Here is a 23,231-nt window from a genome sequence, read left to right as displayed (position 1 = left end):
ACTGCTTCAGTGACTACAGTCCCCAGCAGCTCATCAGGGATTCAGAGTGCTGGGTGCGTTACCAAGAAAGCAAAGCAGGTTTGTGGAGGTACAGCAAAGTACCACTGTTGACTTAAGAGCAGGTTGGTGCTGGGCATGACAGAATTGCAGTGGATACTAGGTGCAGCTCCTCTCAACTGTGAAAGGATAAATATGACTTGCCAGTTGTGCTACTGTGGCTGTAGAAGTTGTGTTATCTTGCCTCTGAATCTGGAACCTGCCCAAAGCTTCCATTTTCCTATAAGCAGCAGATACTCTAATCTGGATGACAGAATTAGCATCAGTGCCTTCATTTAAAAATTTTCGAATTCTGAAAAGGTCACGAGTGTGCATGCAGTGCATTGGTAAGACAGAACACCAGTTTACGAATCTGTCCACAACCACATTTAACAGTCTGTAGTGCCCATCTGTAAATTATCCATCCCTGTAGTTCTCCTCTTAGGAACGTGTGTGGAGTAGGTGATGCTGTGTATATCCTAGTCCATGAAGCTAGTCATTTGAAGCCAGGAGCTGAGATGTGCAGCCAAATTCAGACTTAACAAACAGCTGCAACTCCAGACAGCTGCACTGGGAGACTGGCTGCTTCATGGCTGGCTTGATTGGAGCGTGTGGCTTTCCACAGAATGTTGCATCTCCAGCTTGGTCGCCAGGAAGTGAAGCCAGGACCACTGAGTGGTAAGAGCCAGCTCACCACCTCTTGCCTATCTAGAGTAAACTTGAGTTCTGTGACTTCTTAAAGTACATGGTTTGTAGATGAAAGCTAATGTTACTGAGTTCTTAGGCTTGCACAGGGCATTGAAACCAAACCTGTTGACTGGGAAAGCAGAAATTCCGAAATAAATACTAACCCTGAGAGCTCCAACAAAAATGTAGCACACTTTGATTTCACAGTCTGAGTTTTTCCTCTCTGTCCAGAGAAAATCCTGAGTGGAAGCTTTTTTGCTGTACTAGACAGTTGGCAGCTGGCTCTTTTTGTGCACACACACGCTTCCTCTGTAGATAAATTCTCCCCTGGCTTCACCAACAGAACCACAATTTGCTTCTCTACTTATTTATGTATTTTTATTCTTGTTGCTCAGTCCTATTGACTTGTGTCAGACAATTCCATGGATGCTCTGGCATCCAATTTGCCAGGTATTAAAGTTGTCAGTGGAGACAGGGAGAAGCTTGAAAGTATCTGTTTAACTTGGCCCCCAACCTGCATATCTCAGTGCTAGAGAAAAGAAACGTTATTAGGGTTTAGTCTGGCCACACAATAGGAAAATTTCAGACCCACATAGACTCCCAGTAAGAGTTCTTGTTAGGTTTCTGCCTCTCGAGGTCAGGATGCTGGATCCAGGAATGACTCGGGCTATCACTGAAATCATGCTGGTGTTTGAGAAGGACTCATAAATGCTGACATCTAATATTTACTCCAAAGACTGAAGGCTGATGAGTTAGGTCAGAAGAAGCAAATTAGGTCGTTAGCCATCTTAGGGCAGACCAAAATGCAATTAACTTTAAAAACTACTCCTTTCATTCTAAATATGTTGCCTAAATTAAAGCTATCCAAGGGTCTTTGTGTTTTTCCCTTTAATGCTCTATATTTACTGACACTTCCATCTCCTCTGTTCATACTGAGCCGCAGAGAAATGTACATATGCTTGGATGTATGTGGGAAAACTAGACCGCGGCTTCCCTTTTCTGTCTGTCCTTGAAATCTCATTTTTTTTTTACGTAGCAGCTGCCACACTGAATCAGACATCAGTCTATCTGCACCTTGCCTCTGGCAGTGGTCAGTACTTAAAGCTTCAGAGGAAACCAAACGCCCTTTATGCTCGGAGCCAGTTGTACCATCCTGTATAAGATAAAAACTTCTCCCTCAACCCCACAGATAAATATTTTCTGATGGAAGTCATTAGATTTGATTAATCATACAATTATATAGCTACAAAAGATAATGATGGTTATGCAATTAAATAATTTCATTAAAAACTAGCCATTGCTTGGTTCAGTGCTTGTCCTGGTGTTACAGCACCCCAAAAGGTGTTTCCTGAGACTGATTTTGGTGAACTTCTGAACGCTGCAGCTGCAGGAGGTGACAAAAGAGATGGTCAGTTCTGATAAATCTGCTCCTAACTGTGAATGTGTTAGCCCAGCCCTGTGTGGCTGTCAGCATTCTCACCACAGCTCAGCGGGGAAGATGTAGGTGTGTGAATTAGGTGACCTTCAGCTGAGACACATTTGCCCACTGACCCCAGCTGGTCCCATTTTACACAGTGACCAACTCTTTGGCCGTTCCAGGAACGTGTACTATTTCAGGCAAGATAAGGCACTTGACTCCTCTCCTTCAGCAAGGGTCTTGCAAATTAGGGAGGTTTCTAGGGGAAGCACAAAAGCAATGGAAGCCCTGGAGGAACCAGAGGTGGAGGAGGAGAAGAATGCAAACTGGTAGCAGCAAATGAGCTGGGAACCACATTCCTAATAACCGGGAAATCCTGCAGCACCTCGGGATGTGTGCCTGTGGTGTCCCTGAGCCCACAGCCAGTGCTGCCTTTGTGAGATTTCAAACCAGGTCTGGGACAGAGGCTCCTCCTAGGTGGAGGAACCTAACTGAAAGGCTGCCAGGTGAGTCAACAGGACTGTATCCAGTAGATGGAGTAGCACAGCGCGTGTGCTCCGTGCCACCGCGGTGTCTGTGCTGGGCCCCGCTCTGTTCATGGCTCTCATGTCCCAGGCACAAACCTGAACAAGTGCATTTTAGTGTGGTGCTGTGGTGTGGGCAGTGAGAGCCCTTTTCAGTTCCCATTTTTACTGTGCTTTGCCAGAGCTTCGGATACAGACGAAGATGTAAAGTCTAGGAATTAAAATAGGTGAAGGAAAACTTAGCCTGAATGTTAAGTGAGCTTTCACAAGATTTATGTTTTCCAAAGAGGGGCCAAAGTTGCTTAGAAGATACCAGAGAAAGAGTTAGAAAGCCTAAATCAGTTAATGAGACTTTTTCATCCTTCTGTATGAACCAGAGACTTCGGTTAGAGGGAAAAAAAAACTGCAATTGCCGAGAAGCTGGCAGATCATGACTAGGGTTGTTTATTTTGATGTGAGAGGGAGGCAGTTTCTAATAGCCTAAACCTGAGGGTCGGTAACTTAAAGAGGAGCACAGAGAGAGGTGACTGTAAGAAAGTCACCCTGTCCAGTGTGGGACGGCACTACAACACGCAGCACTTATTCCCCGTGCTGCTGAGCTGCTCTTACTGCTTTGCAATAAAATGCCCAAGTATCTTGCCCTGAGTAGAAAAAACGAATAGTCTGTTGTGTCTGTGTAGAAATTGTGGGCTTATTCAGAAGCTGTGTTTAGGGAAAGATGAGAAATTGGGCTGAGCATTGCCAAGCAGAGCTGTTTGTCTCCTGACCGCATCTCATAACAACTTGTAGGAGCTTCAGGGCCCTGTAGCAACTATCATAGGTGTCTAATGAGGCACAGAGTAAGAGAGATTAATTTTCTTTACTTTTTCAGCAATGAAAGAAATAAAAGGGTTATTTTTTTTTCCCCTGATACTTATGACTGATGCAGTTTGCTTTAATGCATTCTGGACAGAGTACTGTGCAGTAGGAATCTAATCCTGGGTGCCCCTCTGGCTGTAGTGTGATCAGTAGTCTACTGGCAAGGAAAGCTTAAGGGGTTAGGATCAAAACTTCATTGTTTTGTGAAACATTTCTAAACACAAAGCACATCTAGAATAAAGTTTCAGAGGCCAAAGCCACCCAATTATTAAGTATGCGTCCCCTTGCATGTGTGGCAAAGTCGGTCAGCTATCTGAAATTCAGACCAGAATAAAAGCCTCTGACATTAGCTCCAGCACTCTAAAAGCAGTGAGATGAAAGGCACTGCAGTCAAAACCAAGCTGGAGTCCTTGCCACTATAAGCATATATTATAATCGTGGGGAAAAATTGGCTTGCATAACTCTCCCAGTAGGTACTGCCTCAAAGTTGCTTGTATTTGGAGAGCTCAAGTCGGGTCATTGTGCAGGGTGCTGCATGACACAACGCGAAGTACATTTGCTATCTCAGCATCTTCATCACGGCAGAAAAATCTGCTGAAGCTGAGTTCTGCTGTAGAGCAAAAGTATTTCCAGAGCTCATTTTTCAGAGATGTTGCAGAAGGTTTCTGGCCAAATTACTTGGGTTGCGTTGTTGTTGGGCACCTCGCATTCGGACGTGAATGCTTGCTGCTCCCAGGCAGGATCATTTTGTTTCAATATTGTTGACTTGCCTTAGGCCCGGTTTGGCTTTGGCAAAGGCAGAGCCCTCAGTGATGTGATCTGGATGCAGCACCCAGCGCCCAGAGCGCATCAGCTGAGCCTCAGTCAGCCGGTGTCGTGGGCCTTGGCCAGATCCAGACAAGTAATTTCGGAGCAACTGAGGATAATTGGGTTGGGGGGCGGGGGGAGAAAGAAGGGAGAGGGATGGAGGGAGGGCAACTGAGCCTATATCAAACCTGTCAGAATTAAACCTATTATAGCTTCAACCAGTAACTTATTATAGAGGCTCTGGGAGAATTTGAAAGCAGTGCTTGGCAGTAGCCTGTTAATAGTATGAGATGAAACCTGACCCAGAGTCATCCCGTCATGAAGTCCCCTCTGTGCTAAACGTGCTTCCTCGAACGCTAACTCCGGTGTCATTATCCAGGTCAGTCTTTCTGTCCCTCCTACAGCTACTGCTGTAGCTTTAGACTGCAGCAGGACAAAATGCTGAGAGCTCAGAAATGGTTAGCCCAGCCTAACAGTGCCCTGAGTATCAGATTCACCTCCGCTAAACTCTTGACCCTGGCACACCATGGTGTGTAGTGTTGCCAAATTTTAAACTTGACAGAGAAATGAATACAAGATAAATAAACAGCAAGATTTTGGCAAAAATAATAAATGCAGCCACCCTGGTTTAGAAAACATGCTAAGCCTTTGAACCGTTTTGTTTTATAAAAGAAAGACATTTGAAAAGGATCCAGGGTAAATGTTTTTGATAGGGAGAGATATACAATTAACAGGGGTGACTTTATCTCCCCTATTAAACCAGCGCTCATTTCTGACCTCCGTTAGCCATTTGGAGACTATTCCATATGCTTTTGAGGCTTGTTTTGCAAGTCAGCAGTGCAGAAAGGCCAAGGGTTGTCATGCCCTCAAACGAGAGGGCATCAAGATGCTCTCCAACTATGTAAAAAAATGTTATTTGTTCCAGTGATAGGCAAGGTTATACAAATAGCTGACAAAATCGCCTTCTCAGCTGGACCCCAAACACTCGGGGAAGAATCTGTCCAAGAAAAAGCACACCTCTGTCTGCTTAGAGGTAGCTGTGCTCCTGGGAATGAGGAGACAACAAACAGCTTGCTGCCCTGTTTGCTTTTATAGCAGACCTCCGTTACGATGGTCTTTGTTGTCTGGCTGGCACAGCAAGTATCAGCTAGCTCATGGTGAACGGGAATTCCGTGGAAGCACTGGCTCTAAGTGGGGCAGCCCCACATGCTGGGGGTCAGGCAGAGATTCCCTGAACCCCGCAGAGCGGTGTTACTTCACAGTCACTCCCAGAGGGCCTGATAGCAGTTCAGAAGTTTTTCCTGGAAGTTTCGAAAGAACAGGCTGTTACAGAATTTTTGTGTTTCTGCCTGCATCTGGCTGGCTGCTGATTTTGTGATTTTCATCAGATGGCTTGGAAGGGGGAGAGAGAGAGCCTTCCTCTTCCACAATTCCCTCCAACTATTTATCCAAGGGATGGAAACCGCAGTAGGGGAAGTAGCAGTCAGAGATGATTGACTGAAGCCTTTAGGACAAATCCTATCTGGGAGGCTGCCTGTGTGTGTGAATGTGCCGGATTAGTGTCAGCATGACATCATGCGGCAGAGAGGTAAATCAAACCAGGTAAGTATCCTGGCAATGCAGTTCCTGACATTTGAGCTGCTTTTTTTAGAGCTGGTGCCATTTGGTCTCCATAGCAATGCGTTGTGCTGTGCAGCAATCCTCTCAGCATAGACACATGGAATCTCAGCTGGCTCTCCGCTCGTCCTGCACCAGGTACGATGCTGTGACAATGCCACACGCAGAATACTTCAAGGCTCTCTAGCCTTTGCTATGTAACATTTGCCCTTTTCCTCTTTCTCCTCTTCTGCCATCAAACACACATAGGGTAATTTATGGTTTTAAGGCCTGTTAAGGCAAGGCAAGTTTCTTCCATCTTGCTTTTCTCTTTGCATGAGGGAGTTGCAGCTCCTCTGAGATAGTCTTATATTCTGACTGTGCATTCTCTTGTTCTCTCTCCCTCACTATGCAGAAATTGTGCTATTTTTTTCTTGATGAAGAACAAGGAATTGCTCTGGTGGGAAAGATCATTGAATTTAATAAAGAGGAAGCCAATAGATATCTCATCAATAGATTTCAGAGAGAACTCTAGGCAGTTCAGTTAAAATCTAATTAGCTTACTTAACTGAACAGACACAGAGATCCTTGCTATAGGATTGTTTTTTAAAAATAGCTTGGGTTGCTAATCTTTGAAATTCCACACATTGACATCGAAATCAGTAAGTGGATTCCTATTGCTATTATTCATTTCTAGGAAGGTGAAAATGGAGAAGGCCAGTTTCACCACTAGGTCTACTCTCTGCCTCTACCCAATTGCTACAAAAATATAAAGAACTATTAGCTGAGAAGGTATCCGCTTTTGTTCTGTGATGGTCTGCACTATGAATGGACAACGTACATCAAACTTTGGCATAGCCTCTGCTTGTAAGACAGATCTGAAAAATGCAGTTCATAGGATCCTAAAGGTGGTAGGCTTAAAAGTAGTGTCCCCCCCAGTTCTCTGGGGGACTGTCATCATAGCAAAGAAAAACAAGTGTAGAAATCACAGTTCTGGTAAATGTACCTTAGGCAGCTTTGCAGTGCTTATACTACCCTTTATCAAACATTCCATCCATAAATCTATACTCTCCTTTACTAAACTTCGCTTCTTAACTTTTAAAAAAAAAAAGAAAAAAAGAGTTAAATTGATTGATAGGAATTTATGTGCTCGAAGCGGATGAAATGAGTTTTCATTTTTATCACATGAATCAATTTATGGTGTTAATTATCCTTCCTGTAACATAAATTTGACAATACTGCCTTCCTTCCAGAGACCTGGAAGTGTGTTTTATGTTCCGCTTCTTTTTGGAAGCAGTTTACACCATAGTTTCCTTGATCTTAAAATACATTAATTGTGAGCTTTCTGTTACAGTATTGAAACCCAGAGTTGCTTCTCCTTCTAGCCTGTTTAGATTGTGTAACAGTTTTCCTTTTGGAATTGGAAACAAAATTGTAAACTTTGGAAGCATTTTTCTGAATGGAACACTGACTTCCAAAGAAATAAACAAAAAATACTCAGTACTCACGCCAGCGCCATGATCCCATAAGGCCAGGAACGGATTTCCAGCCTCTTTGGGCTTTTTATCTCATCTGATGTCAGCACCATCCCACTGTCTGACTCCTGTGTAGCAAAAGGAAGAGGACATCAGCAGAATGCCGGGCATGGAGCACTTTTAAATTAGAAGTGGTTTGCCAAGGGGAGAGCGTGGAGACGAGTCAGACTAAACCAGTATTAAAGTCAGTGGAGAAAGAAAGTCAAGTATCTAGTTAAAACATCAAATCCTGGCTATTATTTTGCGCTGATGCATCTTTGGGGCTTCACCTTATCAAAATATCTCCAGCTACAGAGCAGGTAAAACAAGGGCAGGGGAATGCAGCGTCTCCTCCATGGTGGCCTGTAGGGGCCTGGGCAGTTTCTAGGGAGAGATGGCCAACAAGGTGGCCGTCCGTAGGTGTTATATCGCAGTGCAATACACTGCTGCCTGCGTACTGGAGTTTAATGTAGGAGCTCCCAGCTGTTCCACGTAATTGCAAAATCATGGATATTATCATGTAGAATGGAATACCAGCCAAAAACCTGCAAGGCATGTGTTTGCATCAGAACTTTCTATTGCATGCTATTTAGTGACACTCTTAGCACAGAGATACGGCCACGTGGTATATGAAATTAAGCCCATTCCTCCAAATAGCCTCTTATCAGGGCCAGTTTCATCAGCTCTTAGCCAACTGATCCTGATAATGATGCTGTTTAGCCTGAGACCATTTGCCTTTTTTTAAATGATGGTCATTTTTTAAAAAACTGTTTTAAATGTATATTAATGTACCGATATGTAGCTGTTATAACACAGATTTTTTTTTCTATTCTGAAAATGCATTCTTGAAATGAGCATATCAAAAAACAATTTGATATTTTAAAACCTGAAATTGATACTAAGTAGGCCATATGGATGTCATCTAGATAGGACAGCTGAGACACGTGAATGGACAGAAATTCATAAGGAATATATCCAATAATACTGTCTGAGCTCATCAGATAAAACATAACTTAAATACCTACAAGAAATACACCGTGTATTAGAAACAGATATATTTAGGGGGGAGTGGAAGTTCAGTATCAGTTTGGCAAATCCAGATGTCTTGCAAGAACACATAGCCTAAAAGGCTAATTGTGCCTGGGTTATGAAATTTTTGTGACCTGTCCCACAAAACTATCTTGATTAGATGTAAAGTTGAGGTTGTGATGCAGCTGCACCTAAAATTGAGTCTCAAGGTTGTGATTAAGATCAAGCTGTTATTGTGCTAAGTGCTACAGCAGTTCACAGGCTTGTACAGTCCTTGTTTTAAGTAAGTTTCAAAATATTAAATATCCCGAGGGATTTCTTTGCATTTGAAATATTTTGTGATGCTGGAAAGTTGCACAGACAACATGTTGTCTATCAAAATCAAGAAAGCAAAAGACTTCAACGTGGGAAGTGAAGCTGCAGTTACCTGTGTTTTACCATTCAATCTGACTGAAACAGAAAAAATAAAAGCAAAAGCTTTTTAATAAATGTTTTGGTGATATATCAGTAGTTAATAAAATCAGTTCAGAAACTGCTTCTCAATATATGAAGTAAAATCTTAAATTAATTAGAATCTGTCAAAAGCTTTTGTCAGAATTTCTCTCTGCCTTTTATCTTTAGTATTTCTCCTTAAAATATGTGGTCTAGAAATAATTCATCTGATTACTGCTTTTCATTCTGCTTACAGAAAAATTGTTAGAAAATCTTAGCAGAGACTACAGAGAAGTAGCACAATTGCAGGAAGGTGTGGTGGAGCACTTCTAGAGTTCCCGGGCAACTCTTTGAAATAATGACCAAACCAGTATTCGTGTCTTGGTATTTAAGATAACTACAGTAATCTAAGTACACTTAATTAGTCCAAAAGTAGATCACATCACAATTTCACTTTAAAAGATTCCCATTTAAATCTCACTTTCACTTCTGATCTGTTGATGTATTACCCTTTTTTTGAAGCTTTTCTCCCTCCATGTAAGGACTTTAAAATGCCAAGAAGGAGCATTTAGGAAAGTAATGCTCATGCTGGCAGCAGTAATCTCTTACTGATACCAGATCTATCTACTAAATGTCTCTGCGTGATTCAGAGGGACAGATTTTTATCCTGCAAAAGGAAAGATGCAAGAGCCAGGGAAAATGCTAAGCCCTCTAATCCCTAAGATGCGCTGATAAAGGCACAGAAATTACATTTGGCAAAATAGTAGGGAATAGCGGGCATCGAGGCTGTGCTAACAAGGGAAAGGACGGAATAGATGTTCTGTTTGTCAAGGACCTGAAATATGTCCAGGACAGGTTGTAGCTGGAGACTTGACCCTTCCCAAGAGAGCTGATTTGAGGTTATGGCTGCTCAAGGGGGAGCAGTAGCTGGAGGGTGCAGGACTGTTCCCTGAGCAGCTGAGCAGACAGACCGACGTGTTCCTATAAAACTGCACACGTCCTTCTTTCCTGTTTCTGCTCCTAGCCAGCTGATGCATGCCTTCTTCCATTTCTATCCAATTTCTTCCAATTTCTGTCTGCTACAAACATGCATTAAAGGGGCTGTCTGTAGTGACATAGAATCACTGAGTGCATGCGGCACTGCAGCCCATGAGTACCTGAACTGTCGAGGACATTTAGGAGTTTTGTTTTGTTTAAATAAGGAAGTAAAAACAGAAAATAACCTCCACCTTTGGAACCTGTAGCTTCAGGGGGAGGCAACAAGCTGAACCATCATTCCACAATGAAACAGGCTTTTGTTTTCCAGTGCAAATGAAACCAATACCCTCCCACCTGCAGAGCGCCATTAAGCTAGCAATAAATACATCCACCTAGGGTGGGGAAAATCCAGAGTTAAAGCCCTTTCAATCAAGTAAAGCAGGATCTTGAATCTTGGTCTTGTCTTTCCTGAACTACGCACCCTCACCAGCAAGTTATTGGCTGTCTCAGGCAGCCAGAATCTCTTCTGGACACATTTCATTCAAAAGGGGCCCTCTCAGTGAGCTGCCATTTTCTGACAGGAAACAAAACCAAAAACACGCTGCAATAAGTTCCTGTTAGCTGGAAGGTAAAGCTCCTCAGCCTGATCAAAGCCAGGATAATCACGCATGAGCTTCTCTTTAAATTGTTTGTCAACTAAATGCAGGTTCCTCTGTTGTCACACAGACCTTTGTGTGAGATGCTAGGACTAAATTTTCTGATCGATTTAAAGCTTTTTCTTACCAAACATATTTCAAAAGCTCTACTGACTGTTTCTGGTGCTTGTGACAAGTGATCTGTGAACCTGCTGGAGAAGGATGCAATCACCTCGCTTACCTCATGTATCACTTTCTCCTTTTCCACTGGCACCTCATCAAATGTCTTCACACTCAGTGGTCGCTTCTTGCTGTTGTTACTGAAAGCAAGAAAGTTGAGGGGTCAGCATAAAACCCAAGCAGGCGCTGCACTAGTTGGTAACTCAATTAATAGCCCTGACACGGCTCCATTTCCCCTATCTTCCTTTTTCTTCTCTTGTAACTAACAAGCGATGCCCTGGCAAATGTACCCATCCGACTCCTTTAAAACAGCCAGATGGAGAGAGGACAACAAAGGGTGCCCAGCTGTATCAGATCTTTACTTCTCTCTCCCCCCCTCACCCATACTCACCCATATATTTTTCTTACCCAGTCTCCACTGCGCTCCAGCGATTGACACAGTTGTTCAGATTTTCTTCCACGGGGCAAGTTTTGGAGTTAGACTCTCCATCGGGGCACAGCGTGATGTTCAGTGGGATATAGTCTTTACCATCCTATATAAAAGAACACAAAGCTGGTAAAATCCGTCTTGTACTGCATCTCAGATGTTAAAGGTTAGCATATGAAACAGAGCTTTACACCGAGACAGGACTGTATTTTATTTTAACTTTATGATGTGTCTGTAAGGTGTTCATTGATGTTCTTCACAACACATCTAAGTTAAAATGTGTAGCTTTATCCAACACTTACTGCACAGAAGGCTTTGTATGAGGGAAATTGTTCGCTTCAGGTAGTCTATGCCATAAAATGGCTGAATATTGTCTGTAGCTTTCCAGTTAAAACTTGTAAATGTCCCTCCCGTACGGCCCTACAGTGTCTTGTTCCAAGGGGCCAGGCTCGGGGACACCTCAAACCAAGTTGAAGCCACATGTCTGGGAGAAGGGAGGGAGTGGCTGGAAGTCACAAAGTCCCCATGGCTGATACCATTTGAACAGAATTTGGAATTGGTAAAAGAATATTGTCTTATTTATAGACTTGCTTATCTGCAACTTAAGGAGTTGCAGCACAGGAAGAGCCATTCCTTAAAACGGTAGCCTTACAGGGGCTTATTTCTTGTCCCTACAAGGAATTGCTGCTGCAAGTTTAATGGAATTCAGGTCACATCTTAATAAACTCTGCATTGTCATTAACACCACTGGAGAAATCTTCAGAAATGACTAAGTCTTAAAAGAATTTGTGCAAGTTTCCCTTTGCTTCCTTATTTCTTTTAATTCTCAGAACCAATTTAGTGCCCTATTCCCTTGCCATGATTTTTATGTCTCGTTAATTTACTTTGGTTCCAGGATAAAACTCACAAGCTCTTCATATTGCAAACTGGGCCCTCTTCAGCTTAGCTTCACTAAATTTGTTTACAAACAGGAAGGAGCTGGAGGGGAGTGTTTGATTTCTTCTTAAATTGAAATGACAGTTACATAACTGGTCTGGTTGCTTTTAGTGAAGAAGGAAACCGATTTAACTATTATGAAATCAATAATTACGTAATTGACTTTCTGAGCTTTAAACTGCATCCTTTTAAGGCTCCTAAGAGCACTGATGAACATAAGCTCAGAAAATGAGAGAAAGTTCATACCAACTGGCAGCTTACTATATTGGAATCTAATTAGAATTGTGAGATAAAGCACCATTGTTACTCTAAGGGGCAACTGAGCCTATTTTTTAATTAATGTACTGTAAGTTTCTCTTATTAGGTATGGATAAACGTCTGGTTTTGAACTATAATCCCCTTTGAATAGTTAACATTTTATTTACTCATTCCAGCAGCCATTTTCCTTGCAACCTCTGCTGTGAAGTGCAATCCAGTGTTAGTGCTCAGCACAGTCCGTGCTTGTGTCCATGTGTATGCACGGCCACACACATCCACATTTATACAGGTACACATTAATCGAAGAAAGAGTTGTAGTGCCGTACCTGCTGTACATTGGCCTGAAGAAGATCTCCTAAACGCTCCACAAGCTCTGTGAAAGTAGGCCTCTCTGTGGGCACTCCATGCCAACAATCCAGCATCGTCTGGTAGCTAGAGAAAAACCATGGGTGTTAAGAAAAGGATAAGAGCTTTCTCCCAAACTGTTTCTTTCTGCTACTGCTTGTTTTGGTCATCTTAGGTAGTTTGGGATTAAGACACGTTCAGATCTCCATGGTCTGCAATTCTACTCTAGTGTCATGTGGAATGCTTTTTCCATCCGTATTTCCATGTTTCAAATAAGCCTGTGGGCTTTTTGTTTTCACCTAACTTTACCTCGACCAATAGGCCCCACTGACTTTGCTGAAATAAGTCATAGTTACGAACGCCTAGTTTCTGTCTCAGATTTGGAAATCAAGTCAGACACAGTAGTCTCCTGAATTGAGATTCATGAACTACATCTGACTGGGGAAGATCTGTTAATCTTGTTGTTGGCAAAGGTCAAACTGATTTGGTATTTCACTAGAATTCATCTGCGGTATCAGGATACCCAAGGCGTGCACAACTACAATGTTTCTGAAAACGAAATACAAAATATGTAGCTGTCGTGATGAGGTCCCCTTCCTCCTCCACACTTGAATACAATCTGCTTTGTGAGGCTCGAATGACATGTAGCCGCTCTCAACACAAAGCCAGGAGGTCTTACACTTCGGGAGTAGAATATTCTGGAGATCGCATCCGGGTTCCTTCTTTGAGCCGTCGGCAAAAGTCCTCGTCGATCTGCACTCCGGGGTATGGTGAGGCACCTGATGGGAGAAACAAGGAGGAGGCTCCAGTGATGTAAACACACATCAGTGATACCTGCTGAAAAGTCAAGTTTAGACTCTGACAGCAAAAGAAGCTAGAACACAGAAGGGACTGGAAGGGGGCTGGTAGTAGTAGGTTAACTTGCACAAAAGCTGGCCTACCAGCCACCAAAAAGGAGTGAGATTTATCTCACATTCCTGTATAAATAGTTATCTTCAGAGAAATAATAAATGAATCTGCTTTCTCTGCAACTAATGGGGGCCTTTCAGAGGTTGTGATCTTTGCTGTATGACATCTGCCTCTTACAATGCACCATGAATAAGGGGAACAAACATAATTTGTGAAAGTGCTCTGGCACCTGAGTAATCCGAACCTCACAGGTACAACTTGAGAGATGTCTGCGCTGAAGTTTGAAAGGTTACTGAACCTATTGTAGATCCACCTGAAAGCTCTGTAAAATTTCCTCCCTTCCTCCTCAGCAAAGGTTTCACATGTAGTACAACCCTTGTCTGTCACATTTTGGCATCCTAGAGGCTGGATGGTGAATTTGGAAGAAAATTTAATCAAGTCTTAACATAGGGGATTGAATGGAATCTGGATCTGCATCCAGCCCTCAAGGAATCCATCTATGATTTACTGTCTACAGCATTCCTGCGTATTTATTTCCTGTATATTTTTCCCCAGTCTGGAAACACCACTGTGTGCTGTGCACCTGGGGGCACAACAAGCCCAGCAGAAGTCTTTGGAAGAAGGCAGTGGAGAGGGTGCCAAAATGTGGCTGTTCCCAGAATTATTCTACTTTGTGAATCCCACCACTCCATCTGCAAAACTATGCACTGGGGGACAAAAATCCTGGCAACTTCCTAAGAGAGCATCTCAACACAATAAATAGGTTCCGATGACATTCAAAGCTCAGGGACACTTAGCCACGGCACATCTGAAATGCCTTTCTGTGCAAGCATCAGATCACAGTATCAAGAGTGTTTCCTGAAGTTATGTAGATTAGAAATAGTCAGGAGCACCATTTCTGCTTTGCATCTTGATTTTCCTTCCTAATTTGTCTTTGGCCTGTTATTATGATCGTAATAATTGCCGACAAGAATTAGTCTTGCAAATACATTGATTGGGTCTGAGACCTTGAGGGCAACACAGTGGGAATGGGGAATTCCCATTCAAGATCAAGAATTCCACTCGATCTGGCAATCTCAGTTACCTTTTCTTGATAACGTCATTGATCTTCTCAACTGCAGTGTGTTGGGGTGAGCAAGTACAGGGAAGGCAGTGACGAATTACTTTTGATTGCAAAATCTTTTGGTAGTTTAACTTTGACTACTGCTGGCCTCCTCCTAGCTGGAGGCAGCTCAGATCTCAGAAGGGAGGAAACCTCCCTTTCCACCTCCATTTACCATGGCACTTCGTCTGAACTACGTAATGACTCGGGCTTGGGATGCTGAGACAGCCTGGAAGAAATGTAGGCTGAAACATATGGTATAAGGCCTAGACATGATGTTTTCCTTAGGGGAAAATCTGTTTCAAAATGCTCAGAGATGTGGCATGCATTGGATATAGTAGCACTCCTTTGATCTTGGTTTTATTTTAGTAGGATAATAAGATGCTGATATTATACTACCAGGCACCGCTTGTTTATGTAATTACATCTGATTGCCTTTTGAACACTGCACATTTAAATTCCAAGGGACGACAACATTCCGCAAAGTGCCATGTGAGCGCCTTCCCGATGTATTGGAAACTGCTGGCACTGACGGGAGGTGTGCTGACCCCATTTAAATCAAGCAAACCCCAGTGCAAACCCAGTCCCAGATCAACACTGGCAGCCTCTCAAGCCCTGATTTCCTTTGTACCGCCGAAATGGGCCCAGTCTGCCAGCCTGTCTAGAGGAAGCGTATCGTGCTTCATTCAGCTGCTGCCCCCGCCAGGACCCCCACTCAACCCAGCTGTGCGTTTTGCTAATCTCTGTCTGCTCCTTGCTTGGAGGGTGCTAAGTCTGTGGAACCCAGTAAAAAGCAGTGGTTGTAAGTGGGAGCCAAAACACACCCTGTAGCAATGACAAAGAACTTTCCATCCCTTCTGTAAAACTTTTATATAAGAGAGTTCAATCAGTGACACAAATCCTTAATTAAATATTTATCATGTGAGTGGCAGACGCGAGCAGTGCCAAGCCACAGGCATGCCTGGATGATCTGGATGAAAAACCCTCTTAGGAGAAAACGACTTGGCTTTGAATCTGTGCCACGGACTGAAGAAAGTAGTTTGTGATCTACGTCATAGTGAGGGCAGAGGCTGTCCTACGGATGGCAGCCCTCGGAATAATTGAGTAGATTCCCCTGAACTCAGAGGAGGACAGCCCATTGCTCCAAGTAAGCACCTTCATTAAGAAAAGAGGCCATCTAAGATGAAAAGCAAGCAGATACATGATTTTTTTTTTTTCCCAACAGTTCAAAATTGAGATTAACTTCATTGAATATATTTTAATTTTTATTAGTCTTAGGTATTAAAGGCCAAATGACCCAAAGCTCACATCCGTTAGACACTGCCAGGACCTTTGGGAAGGGCGTAACTAGTTTGCCTTCTGAAGTGGTCCTTGCCACTCATTGCTATTCAGCTCGTTTGCTTCCTTGGAGATGCGCAGTGGAGTGACTGTCCCCTCTGAGCGTGTCTCTGCATGCTAATGCTAATAATGCATCTTTGTAATCATCTGTCAGAGCCGGGGCATTGCTCCTGCTTCTGGAGCTTCATCTTTCTGTGCTGCTTCAAAACACATGCAGCAGGTGATGCTGGTATGGAGCCATGAAGTGTTACACCGAAGTAACAAAGCTGTAAATAAATAGGACCGAACTCTGGGGAAAGCAGCACCTGCCACTTGTTTTAACCACCTGGGTGTGAACTTTCTGTTTTGCATGCTGATATAAACTAGAGAAAAGTCCAAATCAAAGACTTGGATTGGCACCAGGTTGTGTTCCTTGCTAGCAGCCCTGAATAAAGCTGAGGTAAGAAATAGCTCCAGACTTTGCAGCCAGATCTCGACTTGGCATCTTGAGCCTAATCATTAACTGCAACTGATCGGTGGACCAAAGATAGCAGATTACAGTTAGCTTTAAAATTCAGCAGCTTAAGTTGACAGTGCTTCTTGTTTTCTTTTGTCTGCGAATGCTGATTAGGAAGCCAGAGCTGGCATTCCTAAATTCCCTCAGGAAAACAGGACTTGCCACTCTGCAAGGAGAATTTGAGAGCAGTAAAATCCCACTGTCTGTAAGTCTGCTTGTCTCAATTTCAGGGCTTTATCTGCTGTACAGTAACCAGATCTTAGTGAGGCTGAGATTTCTAACAGCACCAGAAGATAAAATCTGTAGTGTATAAAGAATGCTGTTACTATTTTTCTCAAAAACATTGTGGCTTGCAAATGATATGGCCAGAGAAGTATGCATTCTACCTGCCTGCTGCCAAAATGACTTACGCAGAGCCTAGCACTGGCTGGCTTTCGTATCAACCTGACGGCAGCTCTTGCCAAGACATTTTTCGTACTTTAAATCTGACTTGGATTTTGTGGGGAAGATAACCAAGCTGGGATAAAATGTCATGTGGGCAAACTCCCTTGGGTTTCCTGGTCTACCACCAGCAGTGTCAGACCGCTGTGTCAACAGCGGTGTAATCCTCTGCAGCCTCTGGGCTGCGTGGGTTCCTGAAGCAGCCAGCTTAGGGGAAAATACGGTTTGAAGGGGGAACTTTTTCATTGCTCTCAAAGAAATATTTCACTCCTGAGCAACTGAGGCTTGTGTTATCACAGTGCTCTGTTGGTTTCAATTACTGCAAATGTCAGGTCTGGTGTTTTGGATTTGGTTTATTCCTGTTTCTGCTCCCTGGTATTCACTGTTTTCATGTACTTTGCCAGATGCAGTTCTCACAGACTTCAGCCCAGTGACTTTATTTTACACCTGATAGGCACCGTGCAATTGTACTGACTGGAACAGAAACATGGCATCACCTTACCCTCTTTTGTTAAAAGCTTTTCACAGCGACAGAGCCATCAATTAGGGGAAAAAAAGGTTTTAAGCCATTCTTACCTAGGGAAAATATTTCCCATAGCAGCACTCCAAAAGACCATACGTCACTCTGTGTTGTGTAAATTTTATCAAAAATAGCTTCTGGAGCCATCCATTTCAGTGGAAGTCTTGCCTGAGAATGCAAAAGATATAACACGTTGCCAGAAGTGTTAGAGATCTGCTCAGGTCCTGGGGGAATACAAATTTGAGATGAGCATTTCAAGTTTCTTCCACTTACATCTCCTTTCCGTACATAGTCAGGGTCTTTGTAAATATCCCTGGCTAGTCCAAAGTCACAGATCTTAACCACGTTGTTTTCTGAAAGAAGGATGTTCCTTGCTGCCAAATCCCGATGAATGCACTGTGGAGGAATGAAGACAGGCAAGATCAGAGCGTCCGCCTGGACAACGGGACACTGCTGGAGCTGAAAGCCTGAGACCTCCTTGGGAAGTGGACAGATAAATGAGTTTTTGGTGCCAAACAGGTTAAAGAGAAAAAGAGAAAATAACAAACCAAGCATCACAGTTAGTTTTCAGATTTTTCTGTCTGAAGAAACTTCCAAGGTTACAGTGAGACTAAGGGAGTGCTGTTTTCCAGTTAATTATTCTGTGCCAAATCTGGGAGAGATCGAAAAGCATCTGCAGCCATATTTGCACATCAGTGGGGAAAGAGGGTGTGAGACTACAGTAGTTTCACACAGGCAATTACCGTTCGGTGTGCACTTTGCTATGTATATTGCATTAGATTTACACAAAAAGCAGTCTTTCTACAGGCTACAAACATACTTTTTTTTTCTTTTCTATGCAAAAGAGGTGCTGACTTTGCTGATAGTCTCCAACCTAAGTGTCATGCTGAACAAATAGTGGTGTACTCCCTCTTCACTTCGCAGTGGTGCTTTTGTTGACCACACCAGCAGGATCTTTCTCCACAAACCTTTCTGCATTTATTTAAGAGGCAGTTCTGCAAATGGTCTTACAATCTGCATTCACTCCTGTCTCTAGCCAAGAAGGTGATGGATACTCCTTCACAACTCCTTCCGTGCTGCTGACTGCTTAACCACTAGAGCTAATGTGAGCTCTGACACTTTACTACAAAGGCAAGTAACAGGTTGCACAGGCTTAAAAGCATATTTGGGTTTCTTCGTATCAGATGCCCATGATTGTAGGAAAGAGGTTCAGTCCTGATGTTTTAATGAGCTCACTTTTCTGGAGGCGAGAAATTCCATCCCTTTTGCCACTTGGAAGCTGTAGCATATCAGATCCTCCAGCGTCAGAGGCCGCTTGTACAGATCCTCAGCATCTAGGAGAGATCACAGACACAGCACAACTCTAGGGCAGCAGCTCCTGAACTTTTTCAGCACTGGTGCCAGTTCCATGCTGGTGACCCCAGTCCTGCTTCTGAACAGTGTAAGCTTCCTGAGATCTCCACAGAGCTACAGCTCTGCTGGTGTGGGAACCACTGACCTGGGGGTAGAGGATCAGATGATTCAAAAAGTTTCACCCAGCATTAGTCACATAATTTAGCTATGGGGAAAGCAACATCTGGGGATAAAAGTGAAGGGAACTATTTATAGTGAGCGGAGAGAGTGGGGACAGATTGGCCCCAGCAAATCTTCATGAAAATGAAGAAAAATATTGCTGTTACTCCTCCTACACAATAGGAGCAGCTTTTATATACATATGGTACTGCAAATCTCTCTTTGTGGGAAGTTGGAGAGGGGCACACGCAGAAGAAAGAATCTGCGATTTCTGGAAGAAGTCAAGCAGTGTAAAGTGTGTGACAGCGTGCGTGACGCTGTCCAAGAAACAGCAAAAGAAGTAACAGAAATCTTAATAAAAGATCTGGAATTAGGTAGGTTTCTTTTACCTTCTTCATCCTCTTCAGAATCACTGTAACTCTTATCTTCAATAAATCCCGAGCTGGCAGAGCTTCCAGTGCTGGCTACGCTCTCAAGGCGTCTCTTGATCAGTTCGGTCAAATCGCTGTTGGACTCATCCAGACTTTTCTCTGCTTGGTCAGAATTTTCCTGGGACTAGAAATGGCATAAACTGATTGTTAGCTTTGGATCATGTAATGCCTGGGCATTGAAAGATACGTAATGCAGTGGCATATGGAGATGGTCCTCTGGAGATGTGCTCAACACACATTGGAACAAGATGTTCCCTGAAAAGCAGAACTAATGAAGCCCGCTTTCCTATTTATTAATACAGATCCTTCCATTTACTTCTTCCAATTTTCCGTCATCCAAGTTAGCTGGAAGCTGTCTCGGGGAGACTGACAGATGAGCGGAGAGATACTGTAATTCTGTACCGCTCGCTTTCTTGGGAAACCACACTAAAAATCACAGTCCAAGGTATATAGTACGATGGACACTGAAATGCAGCCGTCGCACCGGCCCCTGGGGAGCAAAATGTAACCAGTGCCTGCAGTTCACAAAAACAATGGTGAGAAAAGAATTGTGAGTGACTGTACCAGGAAAACCTCCTTCTCTTACACAAATTACCTTATGTACTTCTGTGCCCGTACACAATAGCTATAATAATGATAATAATAACAACAATAATGGAGTCATCTGAAAAAAAACCACCTTGGCGAGGCTCCAGTTTCTGGCAGGGCTTGGATCCGAGAGCCCTTTTGGTGCTCTATAGGAGGTAGTCCCTTCCCCTTCCCTCTCCTCCTCTCCCCTCCCCACCACTCTTTTCTGGCCTCCTGTCTCCCTCTGTATCTTAGCCCACTGGGTGCTAGCACAAATGTTTGTGGGGATGGATACAATTGTTTGGAAACCAAAACTGTTCGGTGCGTTGTAATGCGGGCCGTGTTTGTGATCCAGTCTGCTGCATGCTGCACAGGCTCTTGGGCCGGGACGGGGGAAGGTGAGGACAGAAGATGGGAATGAGCAGGTGATGGAGGAAGGGAGCTGGTTTTGGTGGCACCAAACACCAATCTCCAGATCAGGCTTGCGTTTGGAGTTGATAGCAGTTTTTCACTATTTGTGACCTCCTTGTGCTGGGTAGCGCCGGCACCGCGGGAAGTTCCCTTTCTGTCTCAAAGGCTCTGCAGTGCTGGGGTATGTGCAACTAATTCTTTAGCAGGTGCTAGAGAAGAAGAGGATGGCAGTGAGGCCCCACAGGGAAAAAGGGTCCTTTTTCTTGCTCATATGAATTGAAACGGTGTGGGAAGTAGCATGGTTTAGGGGCCGACTTGTCAGTACTAGATAAAGGTTGGACTGGATGATCTGAGAGGGCTTTTCCAAACCAAGTGACTGGATGAGTCTATAAATACCAGCCTGTCTCAGTGCCACTGCAGAAACCAATCCAACTTATGGCCCGTGGTTGCTAGTTGCCTTATGACTATGAGAAGCCTGTCATGTTTTACCTTGTATGCAATGAAATCTCCTCGTTTGCCTCGCAGGTAATTGGACAGGTTTCCGTATTTGCAATATTCTACTATGACCATTAAAGGACCTGAAAAGACAGTGAGAGTCAAATGAGTTTTGAAGCACAGCAAAGCACTTAATTTTAACTTATCCTCACAAATCCTCTCCAAAATAGGGAAATACTGTCATTCCTCTTATACGGGTGAGGAAATGAGGAGCAGAGGACTGGCACACCAGGAGCACACAACCAGCAGCAGATAGGGAAAGAAGGAGACACAGTACCGATTCTTCCTTTTCTCCATTACATGATTAACAGTTGGTATTTATTTCTTTTTTATAGACAAAAGGAAATTTGGAATGATAAATGAGAATATGCACTCCCCTTTGTTATTTGCATTGTTTTATCCTGTGCATAGATCCATAGCATGGAGTAGTCCTCATTTTTCTCTGCTGCCCTTACAATTACATGCTTTGGGTGGAGCTGATCGCAAGAGAGGCAATGAAAGCGTGCAGGATCCTAGACAGATCTAAATCAAAAGTTTGCAGAAATATTTACTGTGAAGTTTTTGAAAGCCTGGGAAGGCCTGTCAATTTCTTCCTTTCTTATTGCCATGCAAACTACTGTGGAGTTCAGTGCAATTGCTGCTTTTATACAATTACGTATATTCTTAAGATCTGCTCGAAAAATCCTTTTATGTTTCAGTGTGAGCCACTAGGAAAGGGAAAGATGGCATTGTCTACCTTTGGCACAACCACTGCGCTTTGTAATCATCAGCTGTAAGATGAGGTAAAATCGTGGGACTGGAATGTATGTAAACATCCATTATTATCAATCGTAACCGACTACTTTCATGTCCAGAAATGTATTTCAGGCTTATGTGTTTGAACTTCAAAGGAAAAATGCTAAGAGCTGCACTTGGCTGTTCAGGAAAGAGACAGCTCTAAGCAGCACTTTGCTCTGGCGATGCCAGAAATGCACACGCAGACTTGTACTGCAGCCCGCCTCCTTGGGCTGCTCGGACATGTGCTATAGTGACTGAAAAGGTGGAAAGCAGGGCTGGAAGGGAGAGCAGAGGGGTCATGGGAGGAAGAGCGAACCTTGGGGATCCTGCTTGCTGCATCCTGACTCAGACTGGGTGGCAAACGCTGTTTGGAAGCAGCTCATGCGATGAAAAGGGAGGTGGGGCAGTCTAACAGTAATAATCAATAGCTTGCCAGCAATAACACTGCGTATTTCTGCCAGACTTGTACCTCGTGCACCTCTGATAACACTGCTACACTGAGCACTCACCTCTGGGCCTCCTGAACTTCCAGCTCAGGACTTCCAGTTCCTGGTGAGCGCAGCTGGCAGGTGTTTGGCACCTGCGTGCATGGTGCCAGCGAGCACACAAAGACATCTGGCCCCGCAGCAGAGCAGTGGTTCTGCTGCTGACCACACAGCTCTGCTCGCTTGGGTTCTGATAACTGGGAGCTGGCAGTGCAAAGGAGATCCCTGGGGGACATTGCTTCTGAAGAACCTCAAGTCAAATGTCCCTCGTGGATGCCCCAAGGAAATGCAGACTCCAGCACAGCTTTACAGCTCCAGTTAGCCATGTCTTCATGTTTTTGACGTGCTTCCCAGGCATGGCCTCTCTGTATTTTATTTCTTCATTGTGAAGCATGTACTATCCGTTAGTACTAACTGCTTAACATCAGACACTCAGCGAAGGTGTTAAAATTTGTTACTTGTTATATTGGTAAAATAATACATGGGCATACCTAATGTCAGTCTTCGTCAGGATTTAAGCAGGTAAGAGGCATCTTTGAGGGTTGGTACCCTGAAGTTAAAGTACAGTCTAGTAAGAGGTAAGGATGCTTTGTATGGCAGTATGGGAAAGGAAGGGATTTTTTTTAGTGACAAAGGTCTAAGATTTCTGGAACCCTTGTGTTTGTGTTTCCTGGCAAATTCTTTGCATGCTGTACAGCAAGTCATGTCAGCTCAGCCCCTTGGAAATCTGCGCTGTTGCTCTCTTCAGCTTTGGACTGCCTAAGGGTTCCTGAATACTACGCAAAATGCCTGCCTTTGCCTGGCAAGAGTGAAATGCTTGGGAAGAGGAAGCCTCAAGTACCTTTTGGCCTGGTGCAGGGAAGAATAGGGAGAAGAAGGGGAGAAGCAACTGTGCAATGATCAGTGGTGCCTACGTGGAGGACTGGGTGCCTAACTGCAACTAAGGATCCTGCCTCTCTGCAGTCTATATTCTCTTTTCCAAACAAGCTTACAAAGGACAGAGAAAAAGAATACAGAGAAGTGACACCAGTAGCTAGAAGATGTTCAAAAGCATCGATGTGTTGTGGCCGCGTTCCATGTGTGCATGA

The 23,231-nt window shown here is 43.7% G+C and overlaps 2 protein-coding genes across 13 annotated transcripts in view; one reads left to right on the top strand and one right to left on the bottom strand.

The window, feature by feature from the left end:
- The window catches only part of LOC118167252, a 237,830-nt gene that overhangs the window by 61,605 nt on the left and 152,994 nt on the right, over nucleotides 1-23,231 (top strand). The gene's annotated exons all lie outside the window — the stretch shown is intronic.
- LOC118167246 (vascular endothelial growth factor receptor kdr-like) overlaps nucleotides 1-23,231 on the bottom strand; it is a 131,886-nt gene that overhangs the window by 6,150 nt on the left and 102,505 nt on the right. For both annotated transcript variants that reach the window (XM_035326531.1, XM_035326532.1), the window contains exons 20-29: nucleotides 20,876-20,964; nucleotides 19,367-19,532; nucleotides 18,702-18,799; nucleotides 17,739-17,861; nucleotides 17,522-17,633; nucleotides 13,339-13,438; nucleotides 12,641-12,746; nucleotides 11,102-11,226; nucleotides 10,755-10,833; nucleotides 7,434-7,528 (exon numbers count right to left, since the gene is read on the bottom strand). In XM_035326531.1, the coding sequence (XP_035182422.1) occupies nucleotides 7,434-7,528; nucleotides 10,755-10,833; nucleotides 11,102-11,226; nucleotides 12,641-12,746; nucleotides 13,339-13,438; nucleotides 17,522-17,633; nucleotides 17,739-17,861; nucleotides 18,702-18,799; nucleotides 19,367-19,532; nucleotides 20,876-20,964 (1,093 nt within the window). The remainder of the gene's footprint in view (nucleotides 1-7,433; nucleotides 7,529-10,754; nucleotides 10,834-11,101; nucleotides 11,227-12,640; nucleotides 12,747-13,338; nucleotides 13,439-17,521; nucleotides 17,634-17,738; nucleotides 17,862-18,701; nucleotides 18,800-19,366; nucleotides 19,533-20,875; nucleotides 20,965-23,231) is intronic.

The sequence above is a fragment of the Oxyura jamaicensis genome, chromosome 4 (genome assembly GCF_011077185.1).
Source record: "Oxyura jamaicensis isolate SHBP4307 breed ruddy duck chromosome 4, BPBGC_Ojam_1.0, whole genome shotgun sequence".
Classification (NCBI taxonomy): Eukaryota; Metazoa; Chordata; class Aves; order Anseriformes; family Anatidae; genus Oxyura; species Oxyura jamaicensis.
Note: the sequence above shows the minus strand (reverse complement) of the source record. Positions and strands in the feature narration are given on the sequence as shown.